Source organism: Epinephelus fuscoguttatus, linkage group LG18 (genome assembly GCF_011397635.1).
Source record: "Epinephelus fuscoguttatus linkage group LG18, E.fuscoguttatus.final_Chr_v1".
NCBI classification, from domain to species: domain Eukaryota; kingdom Metazoa; phylum Chordata; class Actinopteri; order Perciformes; family Serranidae; genus Epinephelus; species Epinephelus fuscoguttatus.
In genome coordinates, this window is record NC_064769.1 from 24,304,136 (window position 1) to 24,320,745 (window position 16,610).

General features: G+C 38.5%; 1 protein-coding gene across 1 annotated transcript in view; it reads right to left on the reverse strand.

Moving 5' to 3' along the window:
- The window catches only part of LOC125906158 (matrix metalloproteinase-17-like), a 122,399-nt gene that overhangs the window by 63,981 nt on the left and 41,808 nt on the right, over window positions 1-16,610 (reverse strand). Inside the window, exons 2-3 of the mRNA XM_049604607.1 lie at window positions 11,489-11,621; window positions 11,210-11,345 (exon numbers count right to left, since the gene is read on the reverse strand). Of these exons, the coding sequence (XP_049460564.1) occupies window positions 11,210-11,345; window positions 11,489-11,621 (269 nt within the window). The remainder of the gene's footprint in view (window positions 1-11,209; window positions 11,346-11,488; window positions 11,622-16,610) is intronic.

Below are 16,610 nucleotides of genomic sequence, written 5' to 3' on the forward strand. Positions count from 1 at the left end.
TTACCTCCCGTGGCTCTGCTGCTCCACGGAGACATGAGCTGACATCAAAAGTGATGCTAAAATGTACATGCACACACACACACACACACGGACGCACACGCAAATAATATTCACCTCCTGTGCTCCGCTACCCTCCGTAGACATAAGCTGATTACCCCAAAAATTGAAAGCTCATATGCAGATGGTGATTCATATGCTCATATGCATTTGCGGATGCACACATGTAGCGGCACAGACACTCAAACACACTCAGAAACATATATTTCACTGACAGAGACACAGACTCATGCTGTGAGTTACAAAAAGACTCCTACAAACACACAAACACATACATGTTCTATCTTTATGAGGACTCCATCACAACTAAATGCCTAATCCCTAAACCTAACTCTGATCTAAGTCTAATTCTGACCTGAACCTTAAAACCAGTTCTTATCTCTCAAACAATGCTTTAAAAAAAAGTAAGGCATTGTTTACGCTTATTATTATTATGCTTTAAAAAAAGTAAGGACTGGGCCAAAATGTCCTCACTTTCCAAAAATGTCCTCACTTTGTTGGTTAAAAACGTTGGACCCCACTAGATAGCAAGTACAAGTACAAACGCACACACGCACGTTATGTCATTCAGGCTGAAGATGAAAGACATTAAATTAAAAGGCTCTGCATGAGTCTACCCTCTCTCCACAAATCTTTCTCTCCCTTTTTGCTGTCTATCCTGACTATCACAGTCACCAACTCTGAGATGGCGATGTGAATTCTGGAGAAAAATATAATAGGCCCCTAATAAGATAACACTCAATAACAGTTATACTTATTCTTAAGGTTCCACCAAGCAATTTCACAGGTTGGTGGCCTCAAATGGCAGCAGAGAGATAAATGCTGCGGACTTCAATACCCTGGAATTATGTAGTGCGATGTCAATAAACTCTTCTGGGTGGCAGGACTGCTCTGTGATACAGACACAATGATGGATTTGTGATTGGCCTATAACAGAGGCACCTCTCATATATATATGAGGGGTACTCGAGGTGCACACTTCCCCTTACTAAGAGGATTTCAACTATCTATTACTCAAGGTAGCTAATTCACATAAAGGTCAGTAGTGATGCCATTACTTGGGTTTGTTCAAACAGAATGTAAACTTATTTTAGAGAATGTAATAATGTGAAATACTACGTGACACTCAAGGTAATAAATAACTGCTATTCCTGTTTCCTGCCCATTTCGGCACCTGCTTCTGTCATGTCAAAATTCCACTTCTTATTATCCATTTTTGACAGATTTGTACACCAAAAGCAAGTCTACAAAGGGAATAAACAAACTGATGAATAATCATTTTTAATTTGCTTACAAACATCTTGAGAAATGAAGATTATTCCACCCAAATTTTCTCACAGTCAATAACCATAAAAGGAATAGGCTGAAGCTCCAGGCTTATTTTTGCCTGTGCTCAACTAAAGGGCAACCCAGAATATCAAAAATAAAAAAGAAAGGAAATAATAAATTACTGATTAAATACTCTAAATTAAAATCCTCAGTTCTTTTACATTTAAATCATTTTTCATTATAATTTGTAATCATTTCCCATTTTAAGGCTTTTTTAAGAGGGCAACACAATTTCAACTCAGCACTGAGTCCACTCCATAGTTTGACTCCCAAAACTGGAACACATCTAATCATAATTATAAATTATAATTACCTTTTCTGAATTAAAGAATTGAATATAGACAGAAAGGCTTTTGTTCACAACTCGAAAAAAATATGTCCAATGTTTTTAAATACACAATGTCTGGAAATGTTTTTTTGTTTCTTTGTATTTAATAGGGACAATGCAGTTAACATAGTTTCATTACAAAGCATGAACCTGATGTGCTGCATATAGAGTTATAGCTACAGCTAATTTTCAACCCCTGTCCCTATATACAAATACCCTATACAAATAATCCTATACAAATACAACTTAGCCTACAAAATTAAGTTCAAAATCATGACAACTTTATACAAAAATAGAATAAATATAATATTACAAACCAATACAATATACAAAATACCCTATATAAATAATCATATACAATATAACTTAACCTACAAAATTGAATTCAAAATCATCACAACTCTATACAACAATAGTTCAGGTGTAGGATGCTATAAACACTGATTAGTAGATTCACTTTAATCAGCTTAATGTATTATTCTAAGAGCTTTTTTTCTTTGAAGTTTATTATAGGGTCTATATTTGTTTTTATATACAGTTCCCCAAATTTCAGCACAGTAGACATATATGGCATGGGGGGACAGAGCTGCCTTTCTTATTCAACTAAGTATGTGCGTCTGTGTAATATTGTCAATATGATGAAACATATGAATTCCAGTTTGATTGTGCCTCAGTGTTTAATAGAGTTCAAACCCAGAAGTGATGATATATAGACTGTGTTTATGATTTCTCCTTATAGTACAGTGGAAACCACTTATAGTAATCATGTCTGTCTGGGTCAAATTGATGACTATAAGCATATTATTATCATAACAGTTTTTTTCATTACTTGTGCAAATTACCATCTAATTTGTATATTTATAACTTGAACACAAAGTAATGAAATGGACAGCTTTGCTATTTACTACGTGCTGTTTACCGTGCCAGCTTCAGCAGCCTCTCTCTGTGCTGTTTCTTAAACACAATGTTCTCTCTCTTTTCAAATCGCTCAAACCAGCCCATGAAATCTTTGAAATTGTCCTCTCCTAGACTTGCTGCCAATCCTGCTGTCTTTCCCCTCACCGAGGGCCCGCTCAAGGGGGGCATTACACAATCAGGCATTATCAAGCCACTTGACGAGGTCGGCTTCAACTACAGGTGCTTTCCCCCGTGCACATTTACTTTCTGTGTTCATCACTTGCAGCATGACTAGCAGCTATAAGCTCCGAGGAGACTATGTTTCTCATCCAGAGAAAATTACTTTTTTCCCTGACATGATTTCAAGGGGGGCAGCACCAGCTGGAGGCCATCTTTATCTTGTTTTTTTTGTTTGTTTGTTTTTTTCCATATGTTATCATGTATGAAAATACCCAAAGTGAGCAGTGTTAGCAGACTGCTTTATTACTATAAGCAAATTATTTCAACTGCATTTATGTAGGAACTAAGTCCCAAACTTTTTGATCCCCCAGAAGCATTTTTGGGCAAAGTCTGATTACAGCCTAGCTCAAGAACAAAATATCTCAACAACTAAATGGATTGCTATGAAATTTTGTACAGACATTAATGGTTGAGCAGTGGATCAAAAATTAAGTTTGTCAAATTCTTTGGTTTCTGAATTAACATGAAAGCTCAGGTCTTTGCAGTCGGTCTCCACTGTACTTTGTGTTTAGTGCTAATTAGCAAATGTAGGCATGCTAACATGCAAAACTAAGATATTGAACATAGTAAGCATTACCATATTATCAATGTCATTGTCAGCATGTTAGCACACTACCATTTGCATTGAGCTCAAAGCACCGCTGTGCTTAAGTACAGCCTCACTGAGCTGCTTGCACGGCTGTAGACTCTTGCAATCAGTCCAGTAACACAGAAATAGATTATAATCTTGTTCCTCATTAGGCACATAGCCCCGGTGTCCCCGTAGCTGGATATGATGAATGTCGCAGATTATCTATTGTCACCTCTCCTCGTAAAAAGCTCAGCCCTGCCATTAAGGTTTTTCTGTAAATATTTTCAGGATCTCCCTGAGCAGGTCAGAACATTATGTGAAAATCAAAGGAAACAAAATAGACGCAGAAATTATTAATTTTATAGTATTTTAAAAGGAAAAGATGGTAAAAAGAGAAGACTGGAAATGGTGAAGGAATTGGTCGACATGAATTACCTGATGAATACTCAATAAGACAAATCAAAGTATCTCATAAGTGCCAAAGGATCAAGAGAATAAAACCTGATTGTCTATCTGGTATGCCTTGCCATTACCGTTAGCAGCTTTATGTTATTACTTCTATGGTCCCAGAGCTACCGCTTGGACTATAACACACCAGTGCCTATGGATGCAGCTGTGGTATTTCTCAACGCTCACTAACAACTGTGAGCTATGGCTATAATTACCACTTTGATGGACCCCTGCTGCTGAGTTATGACCATGGCTACACTTCATATTCTCATTACCGACCGCCTTCAACTTTGAATATGGCTCTGCAGGTTTTAAAATAACCCTCACTAGGTTGGGAGTGCTTGGTGACACCATGGAGGTCTCACAAAAAACAATGGGCTTTGAGCTTTAGGGTATGTTATTACAATAACAACACACTCCACAAAATGTAAGGAGCATGATGCCAGTGTGGACTTACAGCTTTGACGGATTTTCATGGTAATTAAGTGTGTTCGTGTTCGTACATCGCTCATTCTTGTACTCACTTCATTGACTCCATTAGAAAGTTGACAGGTCTAAAGAGATGGATGAGAGCTGGTGACTGTTCAATCCTGCATTTAGTCAGTAAAACCCACCCACTGTATCATAGATGCTGAAAGAAAAGATGCAATCTTCCTCTTCATGTTTGCTTCTTGTTTTCTTTGTTTTCTCTTCGTTATCCTCATCCTCCTTCCCATCTTTTCTCCTCCTCCACTCCAGCTCGCTACACCTATCCGTTTGAGTTATCAGTCGGGCTGCTAATGACTGCCAGGCTGTCTGCTGTGATAATGGGCTAACAATATGAGATAATGAGCTAACAGTGGGCTGTTACACAACTGGGCTGTAACATACTTCGCTGAGTGCAGTGTGCCGTATGGGTGTGTGTGTGTGTAAGAGAAAGAGAAAAAGAGGTAAGCAGGAGTTAAATTGGGGATTAAGGGCTCAGCCCTGGCACAAAGACTCCCAGACATCATCACAAAAATAATTTACTTATATTTCTATTGCGGAAAAACACATTACTCGAATCCGAGTCCCTAAAATGAATGGCTGCTAGGCTTAGCCCCTTATCTTTCCCTCTCCTTCTATGAAATAACTGACTCTCACCACCTACTCTGCACATTTTCTGAGCACAATGATGTGATTGATGTGTGTGAGCAAGCAGAGGAGTGTGAAGCGCCAGTCAGACCGACATTGTCAATCGTGCTGAGGTGAGTTAAATCAGGAGTGAGTGGGCAAGTTTTTGCTTCTTACTGTAAGTTAAAATGATATTCTAAAGAAGCAACGCCTACATAATGGTGTAGACCTTTGCTAGATGAGGGACTCCAATGACGAGTCACATTTTAAATGCTGCAGGTACTAATCGTCTTCTGAATACTTACTTTGACTACTGTTATAAAAGTTCTATTCAGACATTCAAATGCTCAAACATCTTAGTTAAGACCTGGATACACAGTCTACAGTTTGCTTTTGTGCTCCTTGTTTATCACACCACAGTGGTGGATAAGGTACACCTATCTTTCACTTGAGTAAGAGTAGCGATACCACAGTGTAGAAACACTCTCTGTGTGTTCCAATACCCACACTACCATACTTTATAGCATACCAGAAAAAGATTTAGTATGTCCCAATGCATAGTAGGTGAAATGCAGTATGCCAAAAATACCAGGATGTTCTACTACATCTGGTCTGATTTTGCAGTATGCAAGCCAGCATGCTTTTCTAGTTTGTCTGACCCACAATCCTCTGCACACCGGACAATACGTCACCATCAACTATGCCGCAAACAGATGACAGCTGACTGACAGCTGATTGACAGCTGTCAGAAGTCGCAGTGACAGATGTCAGTACATTCAAGTAACTGATGACCAGCTGAATAGTAATAATAGGAATATTGATTGTGTAAGTAAACAAAATAATTATTCCAAACAACAAAAGGACAAAATTATAAAAGTAACAATGACAGAGAACTTCAGATGTAATGTAAGTGTCACAAATATACTATGTTAGAATCTACAATCTGTGCAGTTATAACTTTAAAGTTAAACTACATACATTATACTACATTACTACATCATACTATAAATTCATCTTGTGTTTTGTTTGTAAAATCTTAATCTCTAAAGTAACTCCAGAGGTCAGACTAATGTAGTAGCGTAAAAAGTACAATATTTCTTTCTGAGGTGGAGTGAAGTAGAAGTATAAAGTAGCACAAAATTGAAATGCTTGCATAAAGTATAAGTACCTCAAAATTGTTGTACTATTGACATCAGGCACTTGGTAGACCCGGGCCACCAAACTGGTGGCAGGAAGACCACTCCTGATGAGAGTCCAAAGGAAATCAGGAGTGCGAAAGAGGGTCTACTAAGGCCAGAATCCAAGATCCATCTTGGAACACGTAATGTCCGAACCATGTACGAGACCATGGAGACAGCATCCTCAGATGGAAAGATACTACCTGGACTGTTACTGCACTGGCTCCGGCGCCAAGTGCTGCATGATGGATCTGTCATCCTCCATTTAGGAGAATACCCACACATATGGCGTAGCTGTCATAATCTCAACAGAGGACCTCAAAATTGCACATTTGTTACTCACTGCAACACAACTATTTTAGCGATTTTTTTGGTTAAGGTTAAAGAGAAAAAAAAAATCTTCTTTGCTGTCAGCCATTCCACTTTTTTGAGTAACAACCCACATTTCATCCAGTTCACTGTGGCATGTGCACAGACTCAAAGACCATACAGTGCTGTTTGACAAGAGCAAGACTGACAAGTAAGTGAACTCTGATAACCAAGTTACTCTTGCAATGATTGCAATCTCAATGTGAGTAACATAACCTGATTATGTTAGCATGACAGCTGTCACAAACTGTATTAAAACTCCAAAAACATAAAATCTAATAGGACTAATTTGGGATCTTGGAGGGTTGGTGCTGCTAAAAAAGCACTGTCAAAACCAATCACAGATATAGAACATCTTTTGTGAACTTGATTAATAATAGAATTGAGTTATTTTTGTGTGCCTAACCTTTTGATGTAAAAGAGAGAGTAACTTCATATATTGGACTACTGAAACATCAATAAACCATTTTATTTATACCCTGCCTTCCTGGCTGTACAATATAATAATTAAAATTAAAATATTGATGCAATATGTATGTTACAGCGATATAAATAGTTGTACTTCTCTTTAATCTGACTGATGTGGTGGATCAGAACACTAGCATTTAATATGGCTGTCAGATTGCATCTGACTCATTAGCTGTTTTGCGCATTATCTCCATTCTGTCAGCCCTGTTCACCCATATAATCTAATGAAGCAGAGAGACCATGAAATATTAGATGATAAAAATAATTTTCCCAAACCAAGCAGTGAGGGAACCGCTGTGCAAGTGCTACAGCATCCGCTGAAAAAGACAGAAGCAGAAAGCACGCCCAGAGAATTACAGAGGCGGCCAATCTATGCAGAATTTCGATGCTTTGTTGTGGCGCTTTGCTGAAAATCTGCACCATATGGAAATCTCTCTGGATCTGAAGCCAGCACACAGTCCACAACTGTTCCAGCAGAGCGTTTCTACAAATCTGAGTGCTGTGAATACAAAAGGTGCTTTACTGGACTGAAGACAAACCTGTCTTATATCAGAGTGGAGAGAGCTGACGGGAGCACAGTGTATGATTGGCAGCGGTACAAAGACGAGTAAGAAAGTTAAAGCCCACCAGGAGGGAGGCAATGCATACATGCCTGTGTGTATGTGCATATATATTGTGTCAATGTGTGCGTTGGCTCCCCTGATTTCAAAAATTATGCGTGTATTCATATTCTGCACACACACACCAGCTTATGGCAGCTCATTGTTGAATCAGCCCTGATAGCTTGTGTGAATCAGCACAGACCAACCATGTTTCGCTGCCTCCCCCTCTGCTGTCTACACGATATGCTATGGTTTCTCAGGTGATCATGGATCCATATTATTCTATCATGGGGGAAAACTAAAAAACATCCCTCTCTCTGTAACAAAGCCTTTGGTCTTTGGGAGTCATACATATGACTTTCTTCTTTCACCACCTGTAGGCTTGAAAGGTGGCTTTACAAAGTTTGCATCATGCTTCTTGTGGAGGATGGCAACTTCTCTCAGCTTGGGTTCACAGCAGTTGAAATTGATTCCAACAGAGAGCCAGAGTCATGGCAAAAAGCCTTTCAAAACCAAGTTTTCTAATCCATAGAAACCTCTCAAAGCACTCCTGCAGCATTATCCACTTCTCTGCTGCTGATCGTCATGTTTAGAGTATCTCAAACAATCCACTCTTTTTCAATAGATAACTGAATGCACTGCTTCTGAAGGAGTTTTTGAGAATGTGCAGACGGTGATGTGAGATGTGAGAAGGTAGAAGTGTGTTGAGCTGAATTGTACAGAGGCTGAGAGGCTCTGAACAAAGACAGGCTGTACAAAGGACAATTGGTTTATGTTGTACCAGTGCTTTGAGAAGTTTCAATGATTTTTACTACGTTTTCATGCTTTGCTTTTGCAGTGGCCATGGGTAAAACTATATACATATAGAACTTAATATAACTTTAAACTTCAGTCAATAGCCTGGGCTTTTATTTGCTTTGATCGCTTAACACAACTTGGGATGGGCATCTTTATGAGACAAAAATTGTTGTTATATTATTGTTTGTTGACCTTGAAGACGGCTCAAAGGCTCAAAATAAAAGAAATGCATATGGAGCCAATATGCGACACTTTTTTCCTACAATCAAGTCCAGTGATCAACACCTCGTCATAATTCTTTATGTGTGTTAGTTTTATATTTTTAACATTTTTAAACAATCATTTCATTCCTTTCACACAAAACTTTTGCTCTGCAAAGATGAGAATACTATCAAATTGTCTTGTATACAAATAAGGTAATCGAATAACATACCAATTAAGAGATGACATTAGTTGTTTTTTTTTTTCCTTTAAAATTTATGTCTATTATGTTTCATAATAATAAATTGTTAATTGCTTCTGAATTTTCACTGTCTTTGTAATTGTAACTGTGCTTTGGCAACAGATATGAAATGCCATGCCAATAAAGCTTATTGAACTGAACTTAATTGAACTTAATTGAATTGAATTGAATTGAATTGAATTGAATTGAATTGAATTGAATTGAACTGAATTGAACTGAATTAAACTGAATTGAATTGAGGGATACCCAGCTACAGCACAGTCTACGCTTGGCAGGCTTAACATGACAATATTCACACACTAGACTCATTTTTATGAAAAATATGTTTTGGTTCTTTTGATCGGTGGACCTAAATGAATATAGATAATCCATGAATGGACACGTGTTCAGACTTAATGTCACCTTCAGTCACTACTTTTTTCATTCCTCTTGATTACCATGATGGCAAATCTGAATAAATTATACTTTGATGCCCATGGTTTCCTTAAAATGAACTGGACAGCTGGATTAAGGAGAATCTAACCGTGCTAATGATGCTTAGCATGTCCATACTGACAACAGTTTAACATTGATCTATGTAGCCGACGATCTGGTGGGCTTTAAGAGGTTTAACATATCGATGGGGTGTCTACAGGTATCAGACAGTTAAATTTAATGCTTTTAGACCCTTTCAGGACACCTTTTAACCAAATTTAGGACAGATTTTTGGACAAATCATGCTTTACTCAGTTAATCATTGCAGGCAAGTATTATATCTGTGGTCTTGTGCAGAGGTAAGTGTTATGTAGGAATATGGCTATTAGAGTGAGTAAAGTCAATCTACATTTTGCCAACAGGGAAGTGCAGGTATTAAGTAAAATTACAGTACTGTAGTTTTTTAAAGACTTGTAACATTAGAAAAGTGGACATTTCCATAGAAAGGCTTCACTCACTTTCACAAAAATAAATTTAAAAATGGACAAATTAAATTAGATAAAAATGTTTGCAGCAATTAAGACCTCACAAATTCAAATTTAAGACTATTTAATGACTTTTAAGACCTTATTGGTGTAACATTAAATTTAAGACGTTTTAAGACTTTTTAAGGACCTGTAGACACCCTGATCCAAAGAACTTCTACAAAAATTCACTGCTTTGTAGCATCAATGGCAACCATATGTAATGTAATCATGAGCCAGTAATTTTTGTATAACCCATGTAATTGGGAAGGCTGCAAACATGAGAACAATGTGCTGACGGGAGTAAAGAAGAAAGTGGTATAAAGAACAACAATCCGTGTAAGGAAGCAGGCTGGACAATGCAGGACTTTCCCCCAGGAGACCAGTGTATGGAACAATGTCAAAGCAAGTAAACTTTGAGTAATTTTAAAGTACTTCCGAATCATGTTTGTTTTGCTAAACCTGACTTTACTTGCCTAAACCTAACCCACCTAACTTTACGGTAGGTACATAAAATAGTTCGTAAGGTGCTAATTGTTAAGATATCATACAAATCACTGTATGAGAGTATGTTGGTTCATTTGTCAAATCATGTAGCCACACCCAGCTAGCACAAGGGATTCACCATTTTATTGGGCTCGGCTTTTAATTAAAGTTTTATGGTAGACATTTTCAGTTGAATATTCCTTGAATTGGAGTAGCATAGCATGGACTTCGAATGGATCCAATTAATCTATAGAAAAAACCTTTTCATGAACTTTCTGTACCTTGATGCATTAATGAGGGGATTTTGTGGCAAGTAGCTATTTTTAATCACTTAAAGCAACGTTCTGTTTTATACATTTAATGAGGCATCTGAGTCTTTGTGCATCCTCTGAGAGGAAAGACTTGTTTGTTGTTTATTAAAGGTCTCTCTAATCAGCTTGCCACTTTTACAAAATGCCCTTCCTTTGAGCCAGAATTGATCCGGAGAGCAAAAGATTTCCGGCTTGAGGAAGAGTCCTCTAATCTAATCTATCAAAGGATGCACAGATGGGGGGGATTTCTGTTTTTTTTTTTGTTTTTTGTTTTTTTTTTTGCTGACTGCACTGCACTGATGTGATGTACTGGACTGAGTCTGTGTAGAACTGCATTAGGCTCAGATAAACAGATCTGATATGGAACAAATAAATTATGCTGAAACACAAATTACACTAAACAAACTCGACTGGATGATTCTCCTTTATATAACCAACTCTGGAGTGTTTAAACAATATGACCATGGTTTGTTTTCAATGGACATGTTTGTTCATGTACATTTTCACCACATCATTTCATAGTTCAGTGTGACCTACTGCACATATTCAGCTCTTTGTTTTCATCTGTAAACTACAGCATCATCATGGTATCAACATTATGTCTATTAGAGTGTATATTTTGTTGCTCCTACCTCCAGGACAGATGCCTCTTATTCCATTTATTCTGAGGAGTTGGGCTTCGTTTCCTGCGGCCCACTGTTGACTCGGCATCAGACACATCTGGCAGAGAACATCTGGGTGTTGTCATTAGGCCCAGTGTGGCTTGGTCTACAGAGCAGAGGACACAGGGCGAGAGGAGGATATAGTTCATGGTTTGTATTGAATTGTATGTATTGCATTATATCATTCATTCTTTTATATATTTTACCAACCGTCCCACATGATTCCCCCAAACAAACACAGCCACATACCTAAGACTCCCGTCTCCTTCAGCCCTCCAAACTTCTGCATGGCTTTGATGGCCTTGGTCAGGGCCTCCTTGGTCTGTAGCTGACCAGTCACTGGGTCAGGAGGCGGGAGGTAGCCAAACTTACTCAGCCAGTCCTGGAAGGGAAACAGTAGACACAGAGTGTCAAGAGTCATCCAAAGCATTTCAAGGACTTTAGGTATCCCAAAGCAGCTGAGAGGGTCTGACACCTGTTCGTGTTTACTGTCTGTGGATACTGTGTGTCCGTCTACATTCAGGCTCTGTGAAAGCTTCAGCAAAGAACTGTGTATGTTGAAAATGATTATTTGCAAGCATGTCATTCTGCATCTTCTGAGGTAACTACAGTACTGAAGGCATTATCTGATGGTGACAGTAATGACAGGAAATGGAGCCAGAGGGAGGACATGCAAGACGTTGAGATTATATATTATGCAGTTTAGACCATGAGGGAGGCCCCATCTCTAGCGGTTTCTTTTTATACCTCACGCTTTTCCCTCTCCTTTGTTGTTATGCTAACAACTACACATGGTAAGGGACATTTGAGTCGCTAGCCACAAGGCACAGAGTCCTGAGGATGGAGTGCAACGCTTTTATCAGCAATACAGACGGATTTGAATTTCATACAAATGTCATACTGATATTAGTGTCATGATAACTGTGATATAAATGTTCTACGTGTGTATGACATGTGCTCAAAGAATGGCTGAGTAGGTTCACAAAAGAAGCCATGTATATAAAGGTTAGAACTGCAACTCCATTTCTATTAGAGTCCAATAAAGTTGCTGCCAATCAAAGCAGCCCAGCTGACAGTGATGGTACGTGTAAGATCTGACTGACGGATACAGCCGAGCTGCGACTCTTTTTTCTCTTGCCTTTTCTCCCCTGATATCTTTCTTTGTCTTTTTTCTCTCTTCCCCTCATCTGTCTCCACCCAACTAAAGCCTCCTCTTCCCTCCTCATCATCTGGCAGCCAATAAGGTGGTGACACAGAGCGATAGATAGCGAGGCATCCCCTCTGTATTGACAATGCTGGGAAAATCCCATTAACTGAATGATTTAGCACCAGTGAAGCTCTCTGTTGGCTGATATTTGTCTCTTCATCCTTGGCTTCGCCATTGCCGCAGAGGGCTTGGGAAAAGTTTCCAGGGGAATTTAATTGACCCTTAGTACCATCGGGCAATGATTTCCAGAAAGAGTTTCAAACTGGTTGCCAGGGGTGAGTGGAGAGGTCAAATAATTTAAAAGAAAGCAGGGAAGTTAAATTGACTCTATGAATCAAAAGAAAACTTAAATGACATGGTTTTTGAAACGTTTGACGACGTAGATTTCAGTTGTTTTTGTCTTCCAGCAACATCACTAAAAAGAGGTCAGATGGGTGGTCAGACAGTTGTATTTGTTTTGAATAAAATCCCAGGGTGGCCAAACTTATGTGGAAGAAAAATGGTAAAGGCAAACATCAGGCTAACAGTTTTGTAACAAAGAGAAGCCATCAGTGGCTGTCAGTTTGCAATCAGTCACATTACCCATGTTTAGTGGGAAGGCGTCAATACATAACATCAACAACACTGACTATTGACAACAGTCAAAAATATCATACATAGAGATAAAGGAATGAAGATGTAAAGATTAAAAACTGCCTAGTGACAATCATAAACATAGCCGAAAAAGGTATGTTCCTAAGAATAAATGTGCAAGTCCTTATTGTTGAATTGCATTCTTTAAAAAATATATACATATCCAAATTTCAGAAATATGCATTTTCAATCTGCAAGTACATATGAAAATGAACCTGTAGGGGTACGTTTACATGGAGAGTGAGCATCAATACACTATTCAGAAACTTAAATTCAACAGGGCCTCTAAAATGTCACAGGGTAAAAATTACATGAAAATATACAAGAGTAGTCAAATGACCCTATCAAGACTGCATCCTATGAATTAAGTTGGTTCTTATGAACAAAAAAAAGACAATCTTACGTCATTTGTGGGTGAACCTTTAGTCATTCATTCACTCAGTCATTTTCCATAACCGCCAACCCTGCTGGGGGTCATGGGGAAGAAAGGCAGGGTACACCCTGGACAGGTCGCCAGACTATCACAGGGCTGACACATAGACACAGACAACCATTCACACTCACATTCACACCTATGGACAATTTAGAGTCACCTATTAACCTGCATGTCTTTGGACTGTGGGAGGAAGCTGGAGTACCTGGAGAAAACCCACGCTGACATGGGAAGAACATGCAAACTCCGCACAGAATGGCTCCCCCACCCCAATAAAGTTATGGGCTTTATGTAACTTAAATTGATAAAATGGTTGCTGCATGAGCTGCCACCCATATTACCTGCTGGTCATTGGTCCAAACTGCCAAACAGGAAGTGGGAGCCTCCAATGGCCTTTATAGTAGAGGGAAGTCAAGACTGTACCATTTTGAGCAGGGTGCAGAGGGGGTAAGTGCCCTAAACACATTATATTGTTAATATTTTTGTGTTAGGGTGATAATTAATGATTCGATTTTTTTTTTTAAATAGTTTTTAATTGTTTATGCAGCAACTCATGTTTGTCTGTTTAAAAGCAAGGGGTAGAAGCTCCAAAGAGCAGTTCATTGTTGGAGGTGAAATCGTTTCATTTCAGAGGTATGTTCATGTTGCACCTTCAAAATGAACTGCCAAAAAAACCATGTCCACCTTTTGTTGCAACTTTTATTTAACAAAAATTCCTCAGTTCAGTACAAGCATATTTTTCTTCAGCCTGCATACCATGTCTCCATGATGACTCTCCCTCTTACAGCAACAGCGCTCTCTTCTAAAGGGTAAGTTAAACAATTTTCTCACATCAGAGGAGCTAAGTATACAGGTAAGTAATGTTTAAAATTAACTAACCATTTATTTAAAACCAGCCTGAACTGCTTGTTAATGTTACCTAAATTTACCTAAAAATATGCAAAGATTAGTCTACTCTGATCTCTACGTGTTCCCATTTCACCGCTCAGCCAATTCCTAGAATCTAGCAGTACGTAATTAGTACGTAGGACAGATTTGGGACATGCCATGACTTCCTGGTTAAACTTAGACCCACCTTACTTACTGTGGTTGGGCCTGTCACTCTTACTTTCTGGTTAACCTCCAAATAAAGTGGTTTATCTGAACTGTGGCCTTGATTACAACCTGTCTGCCTGCTCATGTTTCTTGCACTGTCAGACCTTGATGAAGCAGGGTTGGCACAATCCCACATCTAAATGATTTCTTGGGTGTGTATGTATGTATGTAAGAGATAAAAATTATGGTGATGACTATGAAAAGAAGACCCAAGTTATAATAAGGCAGAAACTTTCTTGAAATCAAAACAAATTTCACAAAGCGCATGTGTATGCTTATCTGTGTGCATTGTGTGAATGCGCACGTATCCACACAGACAGGAGGAGGTTTATGCTCTTCTTCTGTGTAAGCAAGGTGCGCAAGTGATGGATTACATCTGCCCTGTCTACACAACCGCAACTCCCTGTTTTCACACTCATAAACTCACTACATCAAACTTTTTTGTGGAGCCAGCAACTAATTTAAACCCTGACATCGTAGCTCATGGGGGGGGGGCTGTAAAAGCTGCCAACGAGTTCAGTAACATGCTGAACACTGCTAAATTATATACACGGATGTCACCGTGTTTAGGTGAGATTGGGTGTGCTTTTAAAAGACTGCACACAAGTCATCTGAGTTCAAACAGAGACACAAAAAAATCAAAGATTCCCAGATAAGGAGAAGAATAAACTTGAGCTCTACAGTGAAAGAGCAACAATTCACTCTCACAATAGACAGTGACAGCTCAAAGATACAATTACAACTGGAAGGACGTATGTTTCAAATTTAATAAACCAAAAAAATAATGTCGCTTTCCTCCAGGGGTCTTCACCCCTTAAAAAAAAAAGAATTAAATTGTGCAGAGTGGGAGAAAAACACATAATCTGGCCTGTGCAACAAATTCATCCTCTTCAATTTTCTGATTAACAATCAGAGGTCAGACATGGACGACTGACACTTCTTTAATCGCTCATTAAGACACAGACACACACAAATATATACATACACACTCTGAATGCAGAAAAATGACGTGTATCACTGCACTGCATCCCAATCGAGAAGCCTTTTTTTCAAAGGCTTTGATGCTGCAGTGGTAACTTGCTCCATTCAATGATTGCAGCAATGTTTTGATTGCCGTGTTGTATTCTGCATAAAATAAGAGTCTGGACTCTTTTACTTTCTTGTGCCAGAGTTGTAAAGCAGAACTAAAAGAACATCTCGAATGGCACAGTGTAAAGTTCAACCACCGCTTCAAGCAACCAGGGAAAAAAAAAAAAAAAAAAAAAAAGATATGTTCTTTTTAAGTTTTCTCTCTTTATGATAATTTATTCAGAAAGCTGAGAGTGTGTGAGAGAAAGATAATGGAGAGCAGACAAATAAAAGTTTCCCATCAACAAAAAATAATTAAGACTTTAAGGTCATCTTAAGAAAACTACAAGTGAGAAAACATTCGCTTTAAATTTGACATTTTGAGCAACGCATATATTAAGTGTAGCTCCTCGGTTGTTGTGTCACTGGCTTTGGTCAAATGCAACAAATCAGGCATGACGTCAGCTGAGACAAGAAACTTTATGGTTAATAAAGAGTAATGCACATTAACAGTAGCTTTCCAACTAAGGTGTCATCGTGCGCCACAACCACCCAGATTTATTTATTTATTTATCGGACATAAGAGGAAATCAGAATCAGAAATACTTTACTGATCCCCGAGGGGACATTGTGATTCGTTACAGTCGCTCTGACGAGAATAGAGAATTATAAGAAGTAAGAATAAACGTGTAAAATCAATAAAGTAATAAAAGAAAAGATTCTAGCTCCTGTGCAGCGATGGGTCGGGTCCGGGCATTTTTATAAGTACAATACATACATCAATAGTGTAACAAAAATAAAGTAAGAAATATGTACAGTTACATGCATGATAAAGTCCAACACTGAAAAATATTGTAGCAGTTGAATTATTGCACCCGATAGATAATTATGAAGGTGAATGAAGTCCAGATGCCAGTCTACTGACTGTGGCTGAC